Genomic DNA, 25,100 nt, shown 5'->3' on the forward strand with positions numbered 1-25,100 from the left:
GACCTCTTCTGAAGGCAGGCGGGGGGCAAAAGTCTTTGTCCCCCCTGCTTGCCTTCCCAGGGGCTTTTAAATCGCCCGGACAGCGGAGAAGTCCTCCGCTGTCCCGGGCGATTTTAAAATGCCGCCCGCCAGAAGAGGTCGGGGGAAGGCGGTTTCCATAGGAACGCATTAATTGATTTTCAATGCATTCCTGTGGAAAACCGTGCATCGCAAGACGAAAAACTCGCAAGACGAAGAGACTTGCGGAACGAATTAATTTCGTCTTGCGAGGCACCACTATATTTGTTTTTTTAATCTTATATTTTGGAAATGTACATCCAAGTTTTTTTTTCCTTTTATTTTTTTGGGGGGGCCCCCAAGCGTGTGGGGCCCTAAGCTACAGCTTGTTTAGCTTATACGTAAATCCGGCCCTGGCTTTAACCACTGAGCGCGGCTGCCTCTTTACCAGGGAGGGAGCTGAGAGCAAAGACCAAGCGCCCGGCCCCTCCCACAACCCTCAGGCCCGGTCGCTATGGCGACCCACTTCCGCTCGGGGGGCCGCTCTGGCCGCGCCGCCTCGCTGGCTGGGCCAGGTCTTCCAGCCCCGCCCCCTCCCTCCTCCCGCTTCCCTGCGCTCCACCGCGGCGGGGACGGAGCAGCCCCTTCGCCGCTTGCAGCTGGGTGAGTCCGGGCCCGGAGGGTCGCTGGCAACGGGGGGGGCGGCGGCAACGTGCTCGCTCCTCTGGAGACAAAGGCACCTGCTGCCCCTCCGTGCTGGGCAGAGGGAAGTTTTTTTTGGGGGGGGGGCTTTATTATTATGGGATGGCAGTGGGGATGGGTGCATGCGGGGGGGGGGGAAGTATTGCACTGGGTTGCAATCTGGGGCAAGAGGCTTTGGCCCCCTTTTGCAAACTTGCTGTCAAGTTATTGCAAGTTATTGCAAGAAGCGCGGGGCGGCGGGGCTTTTGTTTCCCTGCCCATCTGGGCTCGGAAGGGAGCATGTGGCGGCGGCGGCGATCCCCGGGGAGGAGTTGCAAGCTTGGAAGAGCGCACAATGGGGCTTTGTTCGGGGAAGTGGGGCGGGGGCCCGCATGGTATGGGGTCGGGGCCGAAGGGGGTGCGCGACCTGCGCGCGGGAAGCCGACCGATGAGTCGCAATGGGCAGAGGCTCTCTGGCTTCTGCTCAGCAAAATGGCCTGCTGCTGAAATCTCCAGCGCTCAAAAAGGAAGTTTGCATTGCAAGCCCCGAGGCCAACAAGGTCGTGCAGCTGAGCAACGGGGGACTCTTGCCTCCTGTGCGGTTGTTCTTTCAATGCCTGCAAAATGCACGCTTTTGCAGACACCAGCTCAACGTGGCGAAGCCCTCTTGAAAACATGGCACCGCCAAGTTGGAAGGGACCCTGAGGGTCATCCAGCCCAACCCGCAGCAATGCAGGAATCTTTTGCCCAACGTGGGGCTCGAACCCTTGATGAAGAGCCTAACGCTTTGTTGACTGAACTGTCCCAGGTGGTGGGGAGCAGCAGGGACGCATAAGTGTTGTTGGATTGTGGGGTTGGGTGTGTTCTTGTAGGCCAGTTGGTGCCTCGACTGGATCCTGAAGAAGATGCCGGCGGGATTTTTGTGTGGAGCAATTATTGTGGTGGGAGAAAGTAAAGGTATTGAGACCCCTGACCATAAGGTCCAGTCGTGACCGACTCTGAGGTTGCAGCGCTCATCTCGCTTTATTGGCCAAGGACGCCAGCGTACAGCTTCCGGGTCATGTGGCCAGTATGACTAAGCCGCTTCTGGCGAACCAGAGTAGCGCACGGAAACACCGTTTACCTTCCCGCCGGAGCGGTACCTATTTATCTACTTGCACTTTGACGTGCTTTCGAACTGCTAGGTTGGCAGGAGCAGGGACCGAGCAACAGGAGCTCACCCCGTCGTGGGGATTCGAACCGCTGACCTTCTGATCGGCAAGTCCTAGGCTCTGTGGTTTAAACCACAGCACCACCCATATCCCGGGAGAAAGGTGCCCCTGTAGTATTGCCCAGCAGGCTGGGCTCCTGAAGGACAGGGCCTCCCCATGTTGCTAGGCTCCCAAATTCCATAATAACCAGCCAGCATAGCCGTTGGCCATGGATGATGGGAGTTCTGGAGCCTAACATCTACAGGGCCTCATGTTCCACCATGCCTGTAGCAGTGGCATTGGTGCATTCACAGTGGCCAAGAAACAATCCGTTTAAGTTGACGGTGAATTACGAGAAGCAAGGTGCAAATGAGTCAGTAAGTACTTCGGATGACACACTTGTACCCTGTGTGAGTGATCACCCTGGGTTCTGTAATAACGTGAGTTGGAATTCCCATTTCGCCCACATGCCTTGAGAGGGTGGGGAAAACACCCACTCTTCCTGGTTTGCGATTATGAGACAGGAGTCCTTTTTAGTCAACGTGTGTGTGTGTGTGTGCTTGTGCTTGTGTGTATACTCCATGAGTGAGGTTGGGGCAAGAGTGGGAACATGGCAGCATGCTTTGGCCTACACATGTTCACTAAACTGTCTGCTGAGTACACACCCACACAGTTGTGCATGATCGGGGATGCTGCTTTTGCAGGGTCCCTGATGGTGTGTTTATGTGGGGCCTAGTTTATACAGCATGTGCGCTTAGTGCAGGGGTCAGCAACCTTTTTCAGCCATGGGCCGGTCCACCGCCCCTCAGACCATGTGGGGGGCTGGACTATATTTTGGGGAAAAATATATGAATGAATTCCTATGCCCCACAAATAACCCAGAGATGCATTTTAAATAAAAGCACACACTCTACTCATGTAAAAACACGCTGATTCCCGGACCATCCGCAGGCCGGATTGAGAAGGCGATTGGGCCGCATCCGGCCCCTGGGCCTTAGATTGCCTACCCTTGGCTTAGTGTCTCTGCAGTTGCAGTCCTGCTCACCCCCACCCCCAATGCACATGGAGCAATTGCACATGAAAGGTGCTAGCAACTAATGGTGTTCAGTGGAACAAATGTATCAGCTAGCCCAAAATGGAGTGGCTGGGTGTGCATGTGTCGAGGGATCAGTTGGCAGGGGTGGAACTTAGAAAGGCTCGATTGAAAGCCTTTGAAGGCTGGATTTTTTTGTCGCTCTTAACGCTGTAAATAATGGTGTACTAAGGAGGAGATATTGGAAAGTGAAATTAGCTGTGCCCCTGCTGAAACTCCCTCTCCTGCTTAGGTATTCAAAGCATAGCTTCCCTGCTTGTCTCCTTTTATCTGGTTACTATAATCTGCGCATGCCCAGGAGCACTCTTTCTTGATAATGGAAACTGGGCTTTGGGGAGCTCTGGTCCAAGGCCAGTGTTAAGGCAGACTGTCTTTTCAACCTTAAAAGAAGGTGCTCCAAACTCATCTAACAAGGGAGCCAACTTTTCCCCTATGGTTTCCTCCTGTCTCAGGGATGGGAAAGTAAAGGGTTAGAGGAATAACTAGAGAGGAGGGGAATCCTGGAATCTGGAGTGAGGGAGGAGGGAGAGAATAAAGAGATAGGCCGAGGTCACATTCACACCATACATTTAAAATACATGGATCGTGGGAACTATAGTTTTGTGAAGGGTGCTGGGAATTGCAGCTCTGTGAGAGGTAAACCATAGTTCCAAGAATTCTTCGAAGTAAGCTGTGTCTCTTAAAATGCTACAAACGCGCTTGGTGCGGTTGTGACATCAGAAAAAAGTGTACCACCTGGTATGCAAGCTAAGACCCTACCTGCCCGCAGACTGTCTCACCAGAATGGTGCATGCTCTAGTTATCTCCCGCTTGGACTACTGCAATGCGCTCTATGTGGGGCTACCTTTGAAGGTGACCCGGAAACTGCAATTAATCCAGAATGCGGCAGCTAGACTGGTGACTGGGAGTGGCTGCCGGGACCACATAACACCGGTCCTGAGAGATCTGCATTGGCTCCCAGTACGTTTCCGAGCACAATTCAAAGTGTTGGTGCTGACCTTTAAGCCCCAAACAGCCTCATCCCAGTATACCTGAAGGAGCGTCTCCATCCCCATCGTTCAGCCCGGACACTGAGATCCAGCACCGAGGGCCTTCTGGCAGTTCCCTCATTGCGAGAAGTGAGGTTACAGAGAACCAGACAGAGGGCCTTTTCGGTAGTGGTGCCCACCCTGTGGAACACCCTCCCTTCAGATGTGAAGGAAATAAGCAGTTATCCTATCTTTAAAAGACAGCAGGAGGCAACTCTGTTTAGGGAAGTTTTTAATATTTAATGCTGTACTGTTTTTAACATTTGATTGGGAGCCACCCAGAGTGGCTGGGGAGACTCAGCCAGATGGGCGGGGTATAAATAAATTATTATTATTATTATTATTATTATTATTATTATTATTATTATTATTATATTACATGGGAGGAACAGACTGGTGTTTCACTGAAGAATGAAGGAGAGGGAGCTGAGCGTTGGGACACTGCTGTCCTATTATAAGGGGAAGTCGACTGCCCAGCTAACCATTGTTAACCACCTTCTTTCCCTTCAATCTCGTGAAGCCTCTTGGAACAGACTGCCAGCATGGCCATGGGAGTGCGGGATCAGTACGAGCCCGTGGCCGAGATTGGCATCGGGGCGTATGGCACCGTCTTCAAGGCCCGCGACCTGCAGAGCGGCAAGTTTGTGGCCCTCAAGAACGTGCGGGTGCAGAACAGCGAGAACGGGTTGCCGCTGTCGACCGTCCGCGAGGTGGCCTTGCTGAAGCGGCTGGAGCACTTTGACCATCCCAACATTGTTAGGTGAGGGGCGTGACTGCAAGGATCCCAGGGTGGGGCTTGGGAGTGTGTGCTTTGTGGCATGTGCTGAAATCGATTTCTTTCAGGGGCGGGAGAGGAAGGAGGCCGGCATTCCAAGGCTACCTGAAACAATGGCCTCTGAATGTTAAGACACACCTATTAATTCCAAAGGTATAGGTTGGGGCGGAGAACCTGTGGCCCTTCAGATCTTTTATTTTTAAACACACTATTCATATTTAAATTTTGATCTATAGGAAACGTAGCTGAAGTTTTAAAGACCAATGATGTGCATGGTTTTTGCTTCTGTAGTAAATTAGCTGTAGAGTATCCATGATGATGTTATTTTTCATTGCGTTCCAAGTATTTTAACAAGTTTACCATTTAATCATTGTCCTTATCCCAATAAGGCTCTCCAGAGAGTTCAGTGGGCGGCAGCAGGATTTTATTAGGGCTATCTTTTGTCCATCAAGTAAATCTATACCATTGAACAGAAAAGTAATCTATCATGTCTCATTCCTTTTATTTGTAATGTCAGTTTTTCTAGTAGAGCAATGTGCCAAATTGTATTTGTCCATTCCTGTATTTGTCCATTCCTCTGGCCCTTTGGGTGGTCAGGGACATCTGAAGGGCTGCAAGAATAGTAGACGGGAAGGCTGAGGCTAGAATGGGAGAGAGACGCGCTCTGTACATACTCAGATATAATCTTATCACAGTGTGATGTTCCAGAATTGATGGGACGGTATTGAATATGAGGTTATGATCAGAGGCCTATCTCAAATTAAGGCCTTGGTCTTGACTCCTGTAAGCCAGGAGGAACTTGTGTTATTGCTTGGCTTAAGTCCCGCCATTTTTAATGTTCCAGAACCCTCTTTGAGAATTGCACTAGCATGAACACAAGCTAGGGACAGGGTGAAGGACGCTCACGGACGAGACCTATAGTGTTTGGGCCTGGATTGTTGAAATGGGTGGCTTATATCCTGACCTATAGGAGGCATGGAGACCCTCCTGAAAGAGCCCATTTCAGAGTGAATGGCTCTCCTTTGACTGGAGCAGACATGTCTTTGTTCTTGGGCCAGTTGGAATTTTGCCCGGTTCGCCTTAAGGCTGGGATTTCTTAAGAACTAGGAAGGAAGCGGGCTTCTTGCAGACACACACAGTGCATTTGTCTGCCTCTGTTCCTGCCTCTGGTTCAAATCTGTCTGCTGCACCCTTACCCCACAAAGTTATGCAAACTTTAGGCCAAGTTCCTGTTCACTTAGTGAAGAGCAGAGCAAGGTAGCCAGCGGATGTCGCTGGACTCCGATTCCCATCATCCCTTACCATTAACCATGCTGACTGGGGCTGATGGGAATTGGAGTCCAGCAATACCCGAAGGGCCACATGTTCTCCATGACTGGCTATGCCAGCTGGAGATGCAATTCAGCTTCCCTATGGAGGGCGCCACTTTTACTGCCCCCTGGAGTCTTGCGATTGAAAACTGGCACCCCAGGAAGGTGCTGGCTGACGGGAAAGATGCCCCTGATTGCTCCTACCTTTTAGGAAGTGTTTTTTTTTTTTTTTAGATAATTTTTATTAATTTCCAAAACAGAAAACAGAAAACAAGAAAACAAAACAAAACAAAACAAAACACAGAGAAATAAATAAAATGTGACTTCCCCATACCTCCCCTTCACTGCATCCTTGTTTTACAATTTTTTAGCAACCCTTCAGTCAATTTTTTCATTTAACTTTTTTGGGTTTTCTCAACTTAAACGATTACAGCTCTAATTCTCTGTTTCTTACCCCTTGACATCTTAACAGTCCGAAATTTTACAACAGTTCTTAAGATATACTTTAAATTTTTTCCAATCCTCCTCCACTGCCTCCTTCCTCTGGTCTCGGATTCTGCCGGTCATCTCTGCCAGTCCCATAAATTCGGTCACCTTCATCTGCCATTCTTCCAGAGTGGGTAGTTCTTGCATCTTCCAATACTTTGCCAAAAGAATTCTTGCTGCTGTAGTTGCATACATAAAGAATATTCTATCCTTCTTTGGTACCAATTGGCCAACCATGCCCACGAGGAAAGCCTCCGGTTTCTTTACAAATGTCAACTTAAGGATTTTCTTAATTTCATTATAGATCATTTCCCAGTAGGCCTTGATCTTTGGGCAGGTCCACCAAAGGTGATAGAAGGTTCCTTCAGACTACCTTTTAGGAAGTGTTAGAGACTCAGATCTATAAGCTAGGCACCAAATGACTCCTTAAACCAAGGTTATAGTCACCAGAAAGTTGCCATTTTGGAGCAGGATGGCCCTAAAGTCTTTTCAAATGATGCACGATCAATTAAACATCTGGCTAGTTCAGATGACAACCTTGAGCTAGGTTAAGAGCCTTGAGAACTTAAAGAAGAAAAGTCCCTTGATCCAGGGACAGTCCACATATATATATATTGGCCTATTCCAACCTCTTTTTCTTAATGGCGACATGGACCATTCATAACATTATTTTTTCACAAGTGTGAGCAGGGCAGCAGGGGGTGGGGGGTAAGTGACGACGAGCTGCAACAATTACGGTAACTATCGCGTTGTTCACTGCTCCTGCTCAGGCTGCACAGAAAAAGCATTTTGGTTCCTCAAATTCATTATGATTGTGCAGATAAACTACAGTGGTGCCCCGCAAGACGAATGCCTCGCAAGACTTCCGCTCGCTAGACGAAAGAGTTTTCCGTTTTGGAGGTGCTTCGCAAAACGAATTTCCTATGGGCTTGCTTCGCAAGACAAAAATGTATTGCGAGTTCCTGCGGGGTTTTTTTCTTTCCTCCCCCTTTTTCTAAGCCACTTATCCGATAAGCCAAGCCGCTAAACTGCTAATAGCGCTAAGCCGCTAATGGGCTTGCTTTGCAAGATGAAAAAACCGCTAGACGAAGAGACTCGCGGAACGGATTCTTTTCGTCTTGCGAGGCACCACTGTATAAACTGATAGAATTCTACAGGGTGGGGCATTAGTGAGTGAAAACAGTCCAGTTCCAGTGATCTCTAGGCATGCACCTCCAGTTGCCATCCTGGCGCCAAGGCATCTTAATTTGGTTGCAAGTAGTTGAAAGCCTGGCACCTGGCTAATTTTGAACACTGCTTTCAGGGGTGGTAGCAATTTCTGTTCTTGGCCCATTGGTTTGGTGTGTTTTGTGGGGTTTTTTGCTTTTTGCATAGAGGCAATAGTTGGGTTTGTAAGGGGAAGGGTAGAGTCAACCTTGGAAGATGGGACTTCTTCTTTAATTAGGGCTGCAACCCTAATTACGCTGAATGGGAAGCAATTCTGTAAGCAGTGACAGCTGGGGTGGGGAGCCTCAGGCCTAGAGACAGCCATGGTCCTCCAGGCCCCTCTGGTCCTTGACACTGCCAAGCCACACCTCTCACTGGTCCTGCTTTGTATTCTCCTTGAGAGTTTTTGCCTGGCTGGAATGTGTCCTTGATCTCTGATCTTGGTTCTTGCTTCCCTGGATGGAGAGAGGGGTTGCATTTGTGTGTGGAAACTAGCCTACTCCATCCAAAGCTCAGCTCGCATTTACTGCTTTGCTCTCTTGCCTTTAGCTATACAGTGGTGCCTCGCAAGACGAAAAGAATCCGTTCCGCGATTCTCTTCGTCTAGCGGTTTTTTCGTCTTGCGAAGCAAGCCCATTGACGGCTTAGCGGATTAGCGCTATTAGTGGCTTAGCGGATAAGCAGATTAGCGGCTTAGCGGCTTAGAAAAAGGGGGGGGAGGGGAAAAAAAGTCGGAAAAACTCACAAGACATTTTCGTCTTGCAAAGCAAGCCCATAGGAAATTCGTTTTGCGAAGGACCTCCAAAACGGAAAACCCTTTCGTCTAGCAGGTTTTTCATCTTGCGAGGCATTCGTCTTGCGGGGCACCACTGTATCCACCACCGGTATCCCAAAGAGGGCTAAAAATGGTTCCCTATCCCTGAACCAGCGTTTGAATGTACATTTTGGAAAAGGCAGCTGATGCCTGCACAAGCTGCCTGTGGCCTTTACACAGCCCACTCTGTTGGCATTTTCCTTCAGGCCCAGACTGGGTTTTCCAGGTGGTGAAACCTGTTTAAGGCTCCCCCCTAGGTAATTCAGACAGAGCAAAGGCAGTGGACTCAGCAGAGGACCCCTGCTCTCATCCCTTCCCTGGAAACCTAGAGAGAAAGGGAGCAGGACCAACTGGCCCCAGAGTGAAAAAGAGGGGATGTGATATACATTCCCTGATTGTCCTGTTCCTTGGATCCTGAACCTTTAAAAAAGCAGCTCACTTCCCACAATGCTTTGCTTCAGATTTCACTTATGGTCAGTGCTTTAAAAAAAATGTTTGGGGTATTCTCATTTTCCTACTCATATTGAAACACTGCTCCTCAATGAGGCCAGACCTAGATTCACAAAATGTTTAGGGGTATGCATACCTGCCCACACAGGCTACATGGTACACTGGTACCTCGGGTTAAGTACTTAATTCGTTCCGGAGGTCCGTACTTAACCTGAAACTGTTCTTAACCTGAAGCACCACTTTAGCTAATGGGGCCTCCTGCTGCTGCTGTGCCGCCGGGGCACGATTTCTGTTCTCATCCTGAAGCAAAGTTCTTAACCCGAGGTAATATTTCTGGGTTAGCGGAGTCTGTAACCTGAAGCGCATGTAACCTGAAGCGTATGTAACCCGAGGTACCACTGTATATGTTCATCTGCTTCCACTCTTCCTGCTGGCTGCAGGTTGGGTTGATCACTCCTTCCTTTGGGGAGACTCAGAAAGGCCAAACCCAGAATCTGGGTCCTCCGGCTTCAGGGCCTGCAGATAAGGGGCATTGAATCAGACTGGTTCCCCCAACCCCAGCTCTCTGAGTTGTTTCCTGACTAAGGGAGAGCAGAGGACTTGGTTAGGCAGACGGTTTACAACCCCGATAGTGTTTGCCTTGAGGGACAATTCTCAGCAGAAACTGCAGGTGAATTGTGGGGGAAATTGCAAGGCTGGAATGGGAGGAGGACTTCGGAGAGGAGCAAGCGAGTGTGGAGCCGGGGGGATATGGGAGGAGAGAAAGTGTGAGGGCCGAAGGATGCCACACCTGTGAGAGGTGGGTCTTGAGGCCGGAACGGAAGGGTTCTGGCAGATGAGCAGGCAGTGAAAATACCCTGTGCCTACAGCAATATGGGTCTGGAAGGTGCAGTTTGTTATGATCTGGGCCAGAATTAACAGTGGGTGGGGCGGCATAAGTTAGAGCAAGTGATGTTCTCGCAGTTTCAGTGCTGTGGCCTTAGCCTGTCGGCAGTCTGCATCATTTCCAGCCTTATTACAGTCATACCTCTGGATGAATACGCTTCAGGTTAAGCATTTTCAGGTTGCGCTCCGCAGCGACCTGGAAGTAACGGAACGCATTACTTCTGGGTTTCACCGCTCATGCATGCGCAGGCGCTCAAAATGACGTCACACGCATGCACGGAAGTGGCGAAACACGACTCACGCAGTCACGTGTTACGCTTGCTTTGGGATTTGAACGGGGCTCCGGAATGGATCCCGTTCGCATCCAGAGGTACCACTGTAGTATTATTATTATTATTATTATTATTATTATTATTATTATTATTATTAGTTTATATACCACCCTATACCCAGAGGTCTCAGCATGGTTCACAGAAAAAAAACACACTATATATAATCAGAATAAAAACAACCCAATAAAAAACCCCTCAGAAAAGAGCTCCATTTTAAAAGGGTATAGGATCTCAAACAGATCAACTAAAGGCCTGGTTAAAGAGCAACGTTTTTGCCTGGCGCCTAAACGTGTATAATGAAGGCACCAGGCGAACTTCCCTGGGGAGAGCAGTCCACAGAATTCATCACATCAAGACAGGGGTGGGGAATCTCCATCCCCCTGGCCTCTACCTGGCCCCCAGGCCACACACCCCTCACTGACCCTTGCTTTTCACCCTCCTAGGGTGTTTTGTACCGTAGGGAATGTGCCTTCGGACTCTGAGAGTGCCTCTGGCTTATCTACGAAGGTCCAATTTATGTTTCTCCTCCTACTTTTTCCGTCAGCTTTGGGCTATGAAAGGTTCCTGATTTCTGCGTTTGGAGAAGTGCCTGGATCGCACCAGCCCTATTTGAGGCTCTTATTTGGATTGGAGCTGACTTTTTTTAAAAAAAATTAACTTCCCAATGTCACAAGCTCCACCCTTCCCTCCCCCCCCCCGTAGTTCTGGAGCACTTTATAAGCATCTTCCTCACCCTATAGGCTAATGGATGTTTGCACGACAACACGGACGGAGCGCGAGACTAAAGTGACGCTGGTCTTTGAGCACGTGGATCAGGACCTGAAAGCATATTTGGAAAAAACACCACCTCCCGGCTTACCCGTGGAGGTAATAAAGGTAAAAATCCCTGCAAGCATCCTGAATTGATGTTGGGATGGTACTTGGGAGGGGGCATCTGAATATGGGGTCCCTAAGGCATTTAAAGGGATGCGGGTGGGTTAAACCACAGAGCCTAGGGCTTGCCGATCAGAAGGCCGGCGATTCGAATCCCCGTGACGGGGTGAGCTCCCGTTGCTTGGTCCCTGCTCCTGCCAACCTAGCAGTTCGAACGCACCTCAAAGTGCAAGTAGATAAATGGGTACCGCTCCGGTGGGAAGGTAAATGGCATTTCCATGCGCTGCTCTGGTTTGCCAGAAGCAGCTTAGTCATGCTGGCCACATGACCCAGAAGCTGTACGCCGGCTCCCTCGGCCAGTAAAGCGAGATGAGCGCTGCAACCCCAGAGTTGTCCACGACTGGACCTAATGCTCAGGGGTCCCTTTAGCTTTACCTTTTTAAGGCATTTAGAGTGTGGCTGTTGATGCAACATGCTCTTCTTTCCCCTCTCCTCTTCCCAGGACATGATGCACCAGTTCCTGAGCGGCTTGGAATTCCTGCATTCAAACTGCATTGTCCATCGTGACCTCAAGCCGGAGAATATCCTGGTGACCAGCTCTGGTCAAGTCAAGCTGGCTGATTTTGGCCTGGCTCGCATCTACAGCTGCCAGATGGCTCTGACGCCACTGGTGAGTCTACTGGGTCCCGTGAAAGGTCCAAGGGCTTTTGCTCTGTCCAGCTTGGCACATTGACTAGGGAATTCTCAGATCTTTGGATCTTTTCAGCCGATACAGGGTGGGCGGCTCTCTGTCTGGTTCTTCTGTTGATTTAAGCACAGCACGAAAAGGAGACCGCCAGAGCATCCATGGGGCAGGTACGTTACACTGTAGGGATGGAGAACAACCTATGGCCCTCCAGGTGTTTTGGGGAACTCCAGCTCCTGCCGGCATGGCCAGTGGGAAGTGGTGGTGATGGGAGTTGCAGTCCCAGCAGTATCAGGAGGGTACCAGGTTTTCCACCCATGTTACACAGAAGACCATTTTCAGGCCTGGGTGTCGGGGACTGGCTTAGTAAATGAATAAATGCTCAAGTCAGGAAAGAACTTAGCATATGAAATTGAATGTATGTAAATACACCAAAATCTTGAGGGAGAATTTCCTGAAGAAAGAAATTATATATTGTAGCTTAATCTAAGAAGAAATGTAACATATGGACTTGAATGTTTATAAATAAATCAAAACCGTGAGAGAGAATTTACTGAAGAAGCCCAAGACTCTTCATGGGCGAAACAGGTGACAAACGCCGGCACCCTGTCTAACTCCTGTGTGTAACATCACCAACTCTTCATTTGATCAAACTTACCGTATTTTTTGCTCTATAAGACCCACTTTTCCCCTCCTAAAAAGTAAGGGGAAATGTGTGTGCGTCTTATGGAGCGAATGCAGGCTGCGCAGCTATCACAGAACCCAGAACAGCAAGAGGGATTCCTGCTTTCTCTGCGCAGCGATTCCTCTTGCTGTTCTGGCTTCTGAGATTCAGAATATTTTTTTTCTTGCTTTCCTCCTCCCAAAACTAGGTGCGTCTTGTGGTCTGGTGCGTCTTATAGAGCGAAAAATACGGTGCTTATTGATATCTACAGGAGCCTGGCTAAAGGAACTTTAAAGACTGAATCTTCCTATTGAACACAATTTGAATGAGTTTTCTCTTTGTGGCTTCTGTAGTAGATCTTGTACATAGCTCTCTCAATTTTGGATTATTAATATTAATTTAGATTATTAATTTAGAATGTAGAATGGTTTGGTAGCGTTTTGTGTGCCGCTTATGTACTGCTTACTTCATTCTGGTCTACTACGTGAAATATTGGGAGAGCAGCAGGAAGTAGAAGCACCAGGGGAGAGACAGTTGACAGACTCAGTGTTTTTAGAAAGCATTCCTGACCCCCCCCCCCAGGACCAGGCATGCATTGAGAGTAGTAGAACAGAAAGCTCAGAGGCAGAGAGCACAGATCAGCCAGCACAGGGATAACGTAGAATAGGAGGGACTGAGGGGATGGGACTTTACTCAGAACAACACCATTATCTGAAAGTTGACCTCATCCATCTCTCTCTGTGAATATTGAGTGAAATATCATGGTAGGAACTTCTTGTTTTCCCATTTCTGGCTGCCAGCCGTGATCTGATTCCTTGAAGCCTGACTCTGGGACACAGAGCTGCAGAGTGTAAGGCTCTGCTGAATCCCAGCCGAGGGTGGCTGACCAGGAGCCCCCTGGGAAGTAGAACGGGCTGGGTGTATCCCCTTGCCAATCAAAGTAGCAGCCAGAAAGGCCATCATCCCATGTAGCTGAAAGGAATGGCACTTGGCCCCATGCCCAGCCTGTCTCTTGAGAACTAGGTCCAAAGTGCATGGGCTGCTCAAGGGATTTTCGTGGTGATGCATTGAGCGGAAGCGGTGGGGGGCCACTTTATAAACAAGCTGCCTCCTTCACCTGTGAACCCTTGCTAAATCTCTGCTGCAGGTTGTCACCCTCTGGTACCGGGCTCCAGAAGTGCTGCTCCAGTCGGCCTACGCTACCCCCGTGGACCTGTGGAGTGTCGGCTGCATCTTTGCGGAAATGTTTCGGAGGAAGTGAGTGGCGCGGGGAGATCGTTTGCTTGTGGGGCGGTGGCGGCAGGGTTAGCACATCTCACCAGGCGCAGGGAATGGGGTGGTATTTTGGCTGAGCAGATGCGGCCTTTGTCGTTAGAGGGGGTTCCAGCACAGCTGTCGGGGGCACCGCTGTTGGATGGGAAGTTGATTTGCTGCAGCTCTAGTGCTGTGTGCCAAAGGCACCGTATGTTCAAAGCAGCAGCACCCACTTCAAACAGCTCCAGCTTCTCCCAAAGCATCCTGGGAACTGTAGTTTGTTATGGGTGCTGAGACCTGTTTTGGAGAGTTCTTGGAGTGGTTTAACAATCAAGCACACTTCCCAGAATTCAATGGGGGACGCTATTGATTACTCAAAAGTGGTACAGTGCTCCTTTCAATGGGTAGTATGGGTGGAGGCAATGTGCATTCAGAAACTGGCACAGCAGGGCACATTCTGTGGCAAGGACACCCCTCTTTTGGGAAAGAGCAAGTGCTTTGCCTGGAGAAGGTCCCTGGCACTTTCTGACAGTGGGAAACGACCCCTGCCTGAATCCTGCCAGTCAGAGCAGACTTTTGTAGTCTTGTGCATTGTATTTTGTTAAAAGCTTTGCGCAAATTGGCATGGATTGGCTGTTTGCAGAGGCGAGGGAGGACTAGGTGAGAAAAGAGGTTTGCACACGTGTGTGTGTTGGCCTTTTTGAAAAATCATATTCATTACAGTGGTACCTCGGGTTACAGACGCTTCAGGTTACAGACTCTGCTAACCCAGAAATAGTACCTCGGGTTAAGAACTTTGCTTCAGGATGAGAACAGAAATCGTGCTCCGGCGGCGCGGCAGCAGCAGGAGGCCCCATTAGCTAAAGTGGTGCTTCAGGTTAAGAACGGACCTCTGGAACGAATTAAGTACTTAACCTGAGGTACCACTGTATTACACTTATTTTCCACTTCCTCCAAGTAGCCCAAAGTGGAGTACATAGTTCCCCCTTACCTCATTTTATCTCACAACAACTCTATGTCAGAGGCTAAGAGACAGTGCCTGGCCCAAGTCATGCAGCGGGTTTCATGGGCTCACGGGTTATGTCAAATGTACCCTGCTTAATGGGAGCAGTGAGGCACAATGGGGTGGGTGGTTTAGACACAAGTAGCATGTGAGATGTGAGTCCCAAGAATACGTTATGTCTCCTCACTCTTCTGAAGACCTGCATGCTGCCCCTCCTTGCTTTCCGTGCGCTTCGACAATATAAACTCTGCCAAGGATTTGCAAACTGCAGTTGGGGGACTGATATTGTGAATTTCTGGGGCACTTTCCACTTGCTAGATCTCCAAGCCATCGGCACAGCTGGAAGACAATAGATTAGGGCTGGGCCTGGCCAAACCTCCTGTCTTGCTTATCTTTTGGGCTGAGGACTGCTAGGCAGGGAGGAGCTGGTGACCTGCTTTGCAGAAGATGGAGTGACAACAGATGCCGTTGGGGGCAGAAGCTTGCAAATGGTTTGGGGGCTTTCTTTTTCTTTTTTTCCTGCTACAATCACGCAGGCACTTCTGCTATGTTGTTCAGGCTTTGGGGAAAACGACTGTTTGGGAAGGAATTTGTAGCTGTAGTAGTAGTAGTATATTATTGCCATATTTTTCCATGTATAAGACTAGGTTTCCCCCCTAAAAAATAATGTAAAAAATTAGGGGGCATCTTATACATGGATACATCTCCCTCCATTTTCTTAAATCTGTGTCCCCAAAAATAAGGGGGCGTCTTATAGACGGGAAAATACAGCATTTATATGCCTCTCATCTGACAGGGTTGCCTCAGCCACTCTGGGCGGCTTCCAATAAATTAAAACATCAAACACAGTAAAACATCAAATATTGAAAACTTCCCTATTAAGAGCTGCCTTCAGATGCCTCCTAAAAGTCAGATAGTTGTTTATTTCCTTGACATCTGATGGGAGGGACTCAGGATCTGGCAAACTAACAAGACAGAAAAATACAATAGTTAAAAATAAATTAAGCAAAACTTCTAAAAAAATTAAGAGCATCCAAAAACGTTTTTAAAACGATCACATATCCTCACAGCTAATAATGTTAGGGTTGCCAGGAAGATTTCTAGGTGCCTTAATATTAGGGGGGAAAATCAAAACAGTGTACAATACATAGTAAAATAGAATATCATGATTAAAAAAAATTATTCACATCATAAAAACATAAAATAGAGCAACATTATCCTCCCACTGCTTCTTGGTGAATTAATATGATTCAGTATTTGGCTCAACGTTGGCTTGCAACTGTGTGCTCATTCGCCTTGTGTGCTTCTGAGATCACTGTCTTTGTTCAAGACGCCGCTGCGGTGAGGTGGCAGCTAGATTGGTCTGTCAACTCAATCTGCGTATTATTTGGCATTTGAGAATGCTCATCAATCTCTCTGCAAACCCTCCTTGTCACGCCTTCTTGACCACCCCATCCACCCCGCTAAGAAAAAAAGCTGCTCGAAGAGACTTTTGTCAATTGGTTTTGTGTCTAATCCACTGGTTTTCAACTGGAGAGTTGGAGGCCACTGCTGCCTGGCGTAAGATGGGTAACAGCAACCATTTGTTGTTGTTTAGTTGTTTAGTCGTGTCTGACTCTTCATGACCCCCTGGACCAGAGCACGCCAGGCACTCCTGTCTTCCACTGCCTCCCACAGTTTGGTCAAACTCATGCTGGTAGCTTCAAGAACACTGTCCAACCATCTCATCCTCTGTCATCCCCTTCTCCTTTTGCCCTCCATCTTTCCCAACATCAGGGTCTTTTCCAGGGAGTCTTCTCTTCTCATGAGGTGGCCAAAGTATTGGAGCCTCAGCTTCAGGATCTGTCCTTCCAGTGAGCACTCAGGGCTGATTTCCTTCAGAATGGATAGGTGTGATCTTCTTGCTGTCCATGGGACTCTCAAGAGTCTCCTCCAGCACCAGAATTCAAAAGCATCCATTCTTCGGCAATCAGCCTTCTTTATGGTCCAGCTCTCACTTCCATGCATCACTACTGGGAAAACCATAGCTTTAACTATACGGACTTTTGTCGGCAAGGTGATGTCTCTGCTTTTTAAGATGCTGTCTAGGTTTGTCATTGCCTTCCTCCCAAGAAGCAGGTGTCTTTTAATTTCATGACTGCTGTCACCATCTGCAGTGATCATGGAGCCCAAGGAAGTAAAATCTCTCACTGCCTCCATTTCTTCCCCTTCTATTTGCCAGGAGGTGATGGGACCAGTGGCCATTATCTTAGTTTTTTTGATGTTGAGCTTCAGACAATATTTTGCGCTCTCCTCTTTCACCTTCACCTGCCATCAAGGTTGTGTCATCTGCATATCTGAGGTTGTTGATATTTCTTCCGGCAATCTTAATTCTGGTTTGGGATTCATCCAGCCCAGCCTTTTTGCAACCATAACACCCTACAAATAAATAATGTTGATATATTAAGAAGTGGGTCCCCAGATGGTTATTTAGATTAAGGTAGGTTTCAGGTTTGAAATGGCTAAAGACTGCTGTTTAAAAGCACTTCTGTTTGAGGCATGGCACACCAGGTGTCCACTTCTGTTCAGATGTTCAGGTGCAGAATGGGGCACGGTGCAACAGGGAGTAGCTGCCAAAAAGATGTCTGCCTCCTTCCAGAGCATTTTTACATGAGTGCTTCCTGCACTTTTGGCTCTCCACCTTGACATCGAAGTGCAGAAACCTGGCATGTAGACTTGGCTTCACAAAGTCCTGTTGAAGGGATCTTCTTGTGCAAATCGCTGGTTCCACCAAAACATGGGGGGAAGCAGAGCCATTCATGAGCCGGTGTGGTGGTTAAACTCGGACCTGGCAGACCAGGGTTCAAATCCCCACCCAGCTGTGAAACTGCGAGACTTTGATGAGCCAGTCACTATATTTCTTCTAGCCTGACTTACCTCTCAGAGTGATGGCTAGGGTCAAATGAGGGAGAAAGGGTTGGTCGGAAATACAGCAGTGGTGGTGTTTCTATAAACCTTTTTAAATAAAAAGTTCTTAATTTTGAAAGTTGTCGTGCTTTCCTTGAAGACTTCCTTGGTTGTGTGTGTGTGAGAGAGAGAGAGAGAGTGGTTCATGAAGTTGCTGTGTATATGATGAAATCCTCTGTCATTGCTTGGTGACATTACATGGACAACTGGGAAAGGGTTAGCCTTCCAGTTGACCAGTGGGATGAGTAACTGGACTATCCTGAGGTGCTACAACCTTATCAATAGACCTGTTCTTCGCCTACCTTATCAATAGACCTGTTCTTCGCCTAACCCCTGCCTCTCATTGTTTGCTAGTTACCATTGTCTGGGGTATGGCTTGGGCCAGGGAACCCTGTCTTTGCCCGGTGCAATTTTGAATGTTACGTTTCCTGGTTCTGTGGATCAAGTCGCAACTGCCTTGTGACAGACTGCCTGTAATGCAGTCCCAGTATTGCAGTGACACAATATATCACATGTCCTACACGTGAACTCAAAAAAAACTGATGACAGAGGTTTCTGGTAATTCATGTTTAGGGCTTGCGATGACAAGTAACCACAATTCCCTTTTGTCTTCTCTGCAGGCCCCTCTTCTGTGGCAACTCTGAAGCTGACCAGCTAGGCAAGATCTTTGAGTGAGTCTCGCCTTTTTGTTTGCTCCAAAGGGCTGGTGAAAGTCCCGGGGGTGGGGGGGGAGGGAGATCTCTTTCGTTAGGTCATCAGCCTTACTCAGCATAATCGTGCATGACTCTGCTTGTTTTTATGAGCGTGCTAAGCCAAGGCATGTGTATGCATAAGAGAAGTTCCTCATTATTATTATTATTATTATTATTATTATTATTATTATTATTACTACTACTTAGTAAATTCTGGCTTGGGGTCCTGAGGGATTTCTCCCCACCTTTTCACATTGCCTCATCTTAGTGACTAGTGTGTGTTGTCCGCTGCAGAGCACAGACCTGTCTGGTGATGTCGGCTGGAGCTATCTGCTCTGACAGCCCCAGTTAATTGAAGGTTGCACTGGGTTTGATGATTGGTGGTTAGCAGGAAAAGATCCTGACTTGTAGCAAGGAGTTGAAATAGGTGGTCTCTGGATCATTCACAATGAAATTCGTGCGTGTGTGCACAAGCCGGAAAACTTCCAAGTTTTCCACATATGCCACTTGCATAATAAATGCAAATGTTGGATTATTTAGTCTGTCAGGTCTCTTAAACTCATCCCAACATGGTGAGAAGCTATAGTAGTTCAAGGTGCATGTCTCACTCTTGAAGTGGGACGAACAGTAGAAAGGAAGGGAAAGAGGAGTGGCAAGAATGATCTATGAAGTCCCCCACTTAGACAATCCTGTATGTGTCTACTCAGCAGTAAGCTTAATTGGGTTCACTGGTGCTTACTCCTGGGTAAGGGGGCTCAGCCTCACAAAAATCAAAAGGATTGTTTCCTAAAGGTTTCCTTGAAAAGCAAAGAATTTGAACTTTAAAGAAACCGAAAAGTTACGAAGGTTTCAGAGTGACTTAAACTGTAAAACGTGGAAGAGGTGATTAAAAACAAAAATCGAAGCGGATAATTTTAGGGGATCTACTTCTGGCACAAGGGACATGGGTGGCGCTGTGGGTTAAACCACAGAGCCTAGGACTTGCCGATCAGAAGGTCAGTGGTTCGAATCCCCATGACGGGATGAGCTCCCATTGCTCGGTCGCTGCTCCTGCCAACCTAACAGTTTGAAAGCACATCAAAGTGCAAGTAGATAAATAGGTACCGCTCCGGGGGGAAGGTAAACAGCGTTTCCGTGCGCTGCCCTGGTTCGCCAGAAGCGGCTTAGTCATGCTGGCCACATGACCCAGAAGCTGTATGCCGGCTCCCTCGGCCAGTGAAGCGAGATGAGAGCCACAACCCCAGAGTCGGTCACGACTGGACCTAATGGTCAGGGGTCCCTTTACCTTTACCTTTACTTCTGGCACAATCACAAGAGCAGTGTGATATGGGAATAGGTGAGGCAAGGGGACTGGGCTGCTGCAGTCCAAAGGCCCATCTAGTCCAGAACTCTATGCTCACCGTGGCCAACCCCATGGACAGGAGCTGAGCACAACAGCACTCCCACGTTGGCCAACGCTGTTGTGGTGGGCATGAACCAGACGTCCCGGGTTCAGGTCTCAGGTGACTTGACTAAAGACCAGTTTATTACAGATCTTAAGGCAGGGGTGGGGAACTGGATCCGCCTTGTGGCCAGATCCTTATATCTCTACCCCACCCCACTCCTATGCTCCAGGTCTGATAAGTGGACATCTGCCATCATGGGCGATTGACCCATTCTTGCCCACATAGTTTGAAATTAAACTGGTTGGGCAAAGACACAGCCCACAGTGTTGGTGACAACTCATCACCAGGGCTCGTGAAACCAGGTGAAGAGAGCATGTGTGGCCGGGGAAACCCAGCCAGTTGGGTGGGGTATAAATAATAAAAATTATTATTATTTATCAGTTATTAATAGCAGCTGCTAATTGGTGGTTCTGGCACACTTACTTATCACCCAGTAAGGCAGGTGAACATGGCCTGACCGAACTTGACACATGGGCCAAATGGGGGTGCCTGGTGAGCAGAATTCGGTCTGTGGGCCAGAGCTGTGCTCAGCATCAGTTAAGGCTGTGGAGACATTGAAATAGACCGGCAGTGGCAAAATTAGGAGAAACCAGTTTGCGTAGCTCAGGAACTGACATGCTGCTGGGGTGATGGTCTTGAACCCTGGTAACCTCCCGGGCCCCACACATCTTGGCAGAGGGCTGCCTTCTGGGGAAGCCACCAGGCGACTCTGGCTCACGATCTCTCCTTGACTTGCAGCCTGATCGGGCTCCCATCTGAGGAGGACTGGCCCCTGGACGTGTCTCTGCCACGCTGCGCCTTTGCTGCTCGCTCCCCGCAGCCCGTCGAGAAGTTTGTGCCGGAAATCGAACCCCTGGGAGCTCAGCTGCTGCTGGTACGTTCCATAGAAATGGGCAGGTCACCGTGTGAGGCAGGGAGAATAGATCAGGGGAGCGGGTGGATCTGAGATCTGGAGTTGGAATGATGGTTAAAAGCATGAGCTGTGCCTCCCTCCCCCCATATTTAATCCTGAATATGCTGCATGGCCTTGGCCTCACCGTTTCCGCCACGGTGGCTTCAAGAGTGGATGAAATGCACTTAATATTTATGCAGCGCTCTTCTCCAGTAGTTGGGATCTACTCTTCTTGTGCACTGTGAGGGCAGATCTTAGTGTGGTTTGGGCAGCACTGCATGAGCGATGTGCATATGCTGAATGCCTTCTATCCATGCCCAAGGGATGTGGGTGGTGCTGTGGTCTAAACCATTGAGCCTCGGGCTTGCCGATCAGAAGGTTGGCGGTTCGAATCCCCGTGACGGGGTGAGCTCTGGTTGCTCTGACCCAGCTCCTGCCAACCTAGCAGTTCGAGAGCACACCTGTGCAAGTAGATAAATAGGTACTGCTGCGGCGGGAAGGTAAATGGCATTTCTGTGTGCTCTGGTTCCTGTCATGGTGTTCCGTTGCGCCAGAAGCGGTTTAGTGCTGCTGGCCACATGACCTGGAAAGCTGTCTGTGGACAAACACTGGCTCCCTCAGCCTGAAAGCGAGATGAGTGCCACAACCCCATAGCCGCCTTTGACTGGCCTTAACCGTCCAGGGGTCCTTTACCTTTTTCTTTTTTTTTTTTTAATCCACGCCCATCATTAACCTATAAATCCACCCTGGAGAGCAATCTAAAGCAGCAGTATTTTCCAGTGGCAAAACCAGTCCTGATCGCTTTGGCTGGAAAGTGTGAGGGACATTATTAAATCCCCCCCCCCCCATTTATCGAAGTGCACAACAAAACTAAATATGCCTAGACTAGCTGAGCTCTCAGAATGTTGTTGGGACTCCCAACTCGTGTCCTCTTCCCTGACCATTGGCCTTGCTGGTTAGGGCTGACGGCATTTGGAAATCCGGCAGTATCTGGAAGTTGAGGGAGGGTTTATCATTTCTGCTAAGCAAACTGTTTGAAGAAGTTGCCACACAGCCAAGTCGTTGGCTCTTAGTGACCTGCCTTTGGGGAAAATTTGTCTGTGGAAGTAAACAGGCAACAAATGTCGGTGACTCAAATGTTTGGTAACTGGGAGGGACTGCTGGCTTTTCATCTGTTCAAGCTGTTGGCGATCACCGCCGTATGAATAATGTGCCGTGTGAACTCGCCCTTAGTCATAGGATGATGCGGGGCAATGTTTTCGAAATAGGGTGCTAGAGACGTTCGAGAGCTGAAAGCTGTGTAGCAAGAAGAATCCTTGGAGTAAGGCACACTGTGTCCCAATTTGGGGTTTGCACACATTCAGGGTACCCTCCTGCAGATCTTGCACAGAGGAGGTCTGGACCCTGTTCTGCCTGCGATGAAAAATGATGTGATATTCATTTTACATTTTGTATAATTTACTGTTGGAGTGGCACACAAAGGATGAACAAGTTAAATCTGTGATGTTGGGCACAACATAATGTTTGAGGATTGTGGAGGAAAGGGGTCAAGTTCACTGCATGTACGGTGTTAAAGGAAAATGTTATGAAAATGATGTATAGGTGGTACTTAACCTCTGTAAAACTAGCAAAGATTTCTCATAAGAGTGATAATCTATGTTGGAAATGTAAAGAAAAAGAAGGTACTTTTTACCATATGTGGTGGACTTGTCCCAAGGTGAAAGACTTCTGGGAAAAGATTTATAATGAATTGAAAAAAATGTTGAAATATACATTTATCAAGAAACCAGAGGCCTTTCTTCTTGGAATAATAGGTTTGGAATTGCCCAAGAAATATGTTAAGATTGTTCTTGTATGCCACAACTGCTGTTAGAATTTTTCTGACCAAAAATTGGAATAAGTACCAACAGTGGAGGAATGGTAGATGAAGATGATTGACTTTTCGGAGCTAGCCAACCTGACCAGAAGAGTCAAATAGAATTACTTGCGAGTACCAAATTGGCCTAGGATTTAAATATGTGATGTTGTAGAATACTATGGATAAAAGTTAAAATGAAAAGAAAGAAAGATTAGCTTTGGAAAACTGCAACAATGATTTATATGGAAACTCAGCTGGGGGAGTCGAGGAAGTAATCTAACAATGTTAACAAAAGTGGAACTTCTATAGTTAGGATATATGTTTGTTTGTTTTTTGATGTTTTCTTTTTTTGTTCAATGATATGTTTGTTTTAAATTTGGAAAATTTAATAAAAAAATTTGGGGGGTGGAAAGAAAAATGATGTGATATTCATAATGTTTCCCACTCTGTCTCCCTCTAGGAAATGCTGACATTCAACCCGTACAAACGGATCTCTGCCTTCAAAGCATTGCACCACCAGTACTTCAGAGACCAGAGTGCAGGTGAAGGCTAGCGGTATCCCAGCAGGTCCCTGGCAAGGGGCGAAAAGACTGTACACAAAAAGACTTTGCGTGTGTATGAGGATAATTGGCCCCCCGCCTGGAGGCTGCAGTCAGACCGTCTCCCAAGCCCCCTGGCTGTGCTGGGACTTTGAGGGGCGGGGAGGGGGCTGGAGCCGTTGCCAACATGCGGAACAAAAACGAAAAGGTGCCTGTTGCAGGAAGTGCAACGCCGAAATCCTTCCTGCCCTGGAAATAACTAGGATTCCTGTGGTATCTCTGTGCCAACAACACCCTCACAGATGTACGCGCACACTCACTTTCTGTGTTCCTGGGTTGAGTCCCAGCACTGTTCTTGAAGGTCAGTTTGTGTTTGAGACAGCCCAGTTAGAGGCTTCTCTCTCTTGCCATCCGAGTTCATAGCCAAAGGCGTCTCCAATAACTTTTTTTTAAAATGAATAAATTTTTTATAACAGTTTACACACAATAATGTTCCTGCCTTTTATCACATTCCTGTGGCTAACAGTTTGACACTAAAGCCTTGCCTTAACTTGTTACACCGAGCGCCGTGAAAGCGGGTGCAGAGGATATTTTTGTATAAAGTATTCACAATTCATTTTCAAAAAATTTTTTGAATTGACACGACACTGGTCAGGAGAGACCTACATAATCGGGGATCTGGGCATGGGAGAACTGCTCAGATGGAGAGATCAGCTGATTCCAGTCATTGATGTGAAGTTTTTCTTTTCTTTTTAATATTAAAAAAAGCTTCCGAAAACGAAATTTCAATAAAGAATATGGATGGGCAGGGGGCCAGGCAAGTATAGTTTGGTCTTCCCCCGTTTCTGTCACTTGAAGATGTATAGTGTTTTTATTAGTATGATGAATGAACAAGTGTGTGTGTGGGGGAATGGGCTGCTTGAGTGCTGAATCCACTGATATGTGGGGGCAATTTCTGCTAGGTCCTGAAATGGAAATCTCCCACCAACTCAATCTGGTGGTGAAAAATCTTTGCTTTTTGAAATGGGAATCTTAAACGTTGGTTCCAAGAATCTGATTTTAAGCTGTTGTTTAGTCATTTAGTCGTGTCCGAATCTTCGTGACCCCCTGGACCACAGCCCGCCGGGCACTCCTGTCTTCCACTGCCTCCCGCAGTTTGGTCAAACTCACGCTGGTAGCTTCAAGAACACTGTCCAACCATCTCGTCTTCTGTCGTCCCCTTCTCCTTGTGCCCTCCATCTTTCCCAACATCAGGGTCTTTTCCAGGGAGTCTTCTCTTCTCATGAGGTGGCCAAAGTATTGGAGCCTCAGCTTCAGGATCTGTCCTTCCAGTGAGCACTCAGGGCTGATTTCCTTCAGAATGGATAGGTTTGATCTTCTTGCAGTCCATGGGACTCTCAAGAGTCTCCTCCAGCACCATAATTCAAAAGCATCCATTCTTTGGCGATCAGCCTTCTTTATGGTCCAGCTCTCACTTCCATACATCACTACTGGGAAAACCATAGCTTTTACTATACGGACCTTTGTTGGCAAGGTGATGTCTCTACTTTTTAAGATCCACTGATAAGTGGGGGCAATTTCTGCTAAGTCCTGAAATGGAAATCTTCCACCAACTCAATCTGTTGGTGAAAAATCTTTGCTTTTTGAAATGGGAATCTTAAACGTTGGTTCCAAGAATCTGATTTTAAGTATAACATTACAGTTCCCTTTAACCTTTATAAAAAACAAAACAAAAAAACAACCCTGTCCATAACAGATAATGTTGTATTTTGGGCTCATCGAAAGAGCCCAAAATTTGCATTCAGAAGGATGCCTGGTTCACTTCCCATCCTAAGAGTAGCAGATGTGGTAATGAGGTTGGGAAAGCAATACTTCAGTGATTCAGAGCTATATGATTCAGTATAAAGCAGATTTGAATGGCCATCTTCTTAGGGGGGAAATTGCTTCCCAAAATCCAATAACTGATTTTTGGCACTTGTGATTGCAGCTGCTCCGTCCCATA

General features: G+C 47.9%; 1 protein-coding gene across 1 annotated transcript; it reads left to right on the top strand.

Moving 5' to 3' along the window:
- Positions 1 to 508: 508 nt before the first annotated feature.
- CDK4 (cyclin dependent kinase 4) lies at positions 509 to 23,955 on the top strand. The gene is made up of 8 exons (XM_081844957.1): positions 509 to 660; positions 4,510 to 4,749; positions 10,988 to 11,123; positions 11,623 to 11,790; positions 13,617 to 13,726; positions 18,293 to 18,343; positions 20,548 to 20,683; positions 23,020 to 23,955. Exons 1-8 carry the CDS (start codon positions 512 to 514, stop codon positions 23,110 to 23,112), a joined length of 1,083 nt encoding a protein of 360 aa, XP_081701083.1. The 5' UTR covers positions 509 to 511; the 3' UTR covers positions 23,113 to 23,955.
- Positions 23,956 to 25,100: the final 1,145 nt, after the last annotated feature.

The sequence above is a fragment of the Podarcis erhardii genome, assembly GCF_964252035.2.
Source record: "Podarcis erhardii genome assembly, chromosome: 2".
Lineage (NCBI taxonomy): Eukaryota > Metazoa > Chordata > Lepidosauria > Squamata > Lacertidae > Podarcis > Podarcis erhardii.

Coding starts and splice junctions, on each gene's coding strand:
- CDK4 (XM_081844957.1), top strand. CDS start 512: ATGGCGACCCACTTCCGCTCGGGGGGCCGCTCTGGCCGCGCCGCCTCG. Junction 4,750..10,987: donor GACCATCCCAACATTGTTAG/GTGAGGGGCGTG, acceptor CTCACCCTATAG/GCTAATGGATGTTTGCACGA. Junction 18,344..20,547: donor CAGCTAGGCAAGATCTTTGA/GTGAGTCTCGCC, acceptor CTTGACTTGCAG/CCTGATCGGGCTCCCATCTG.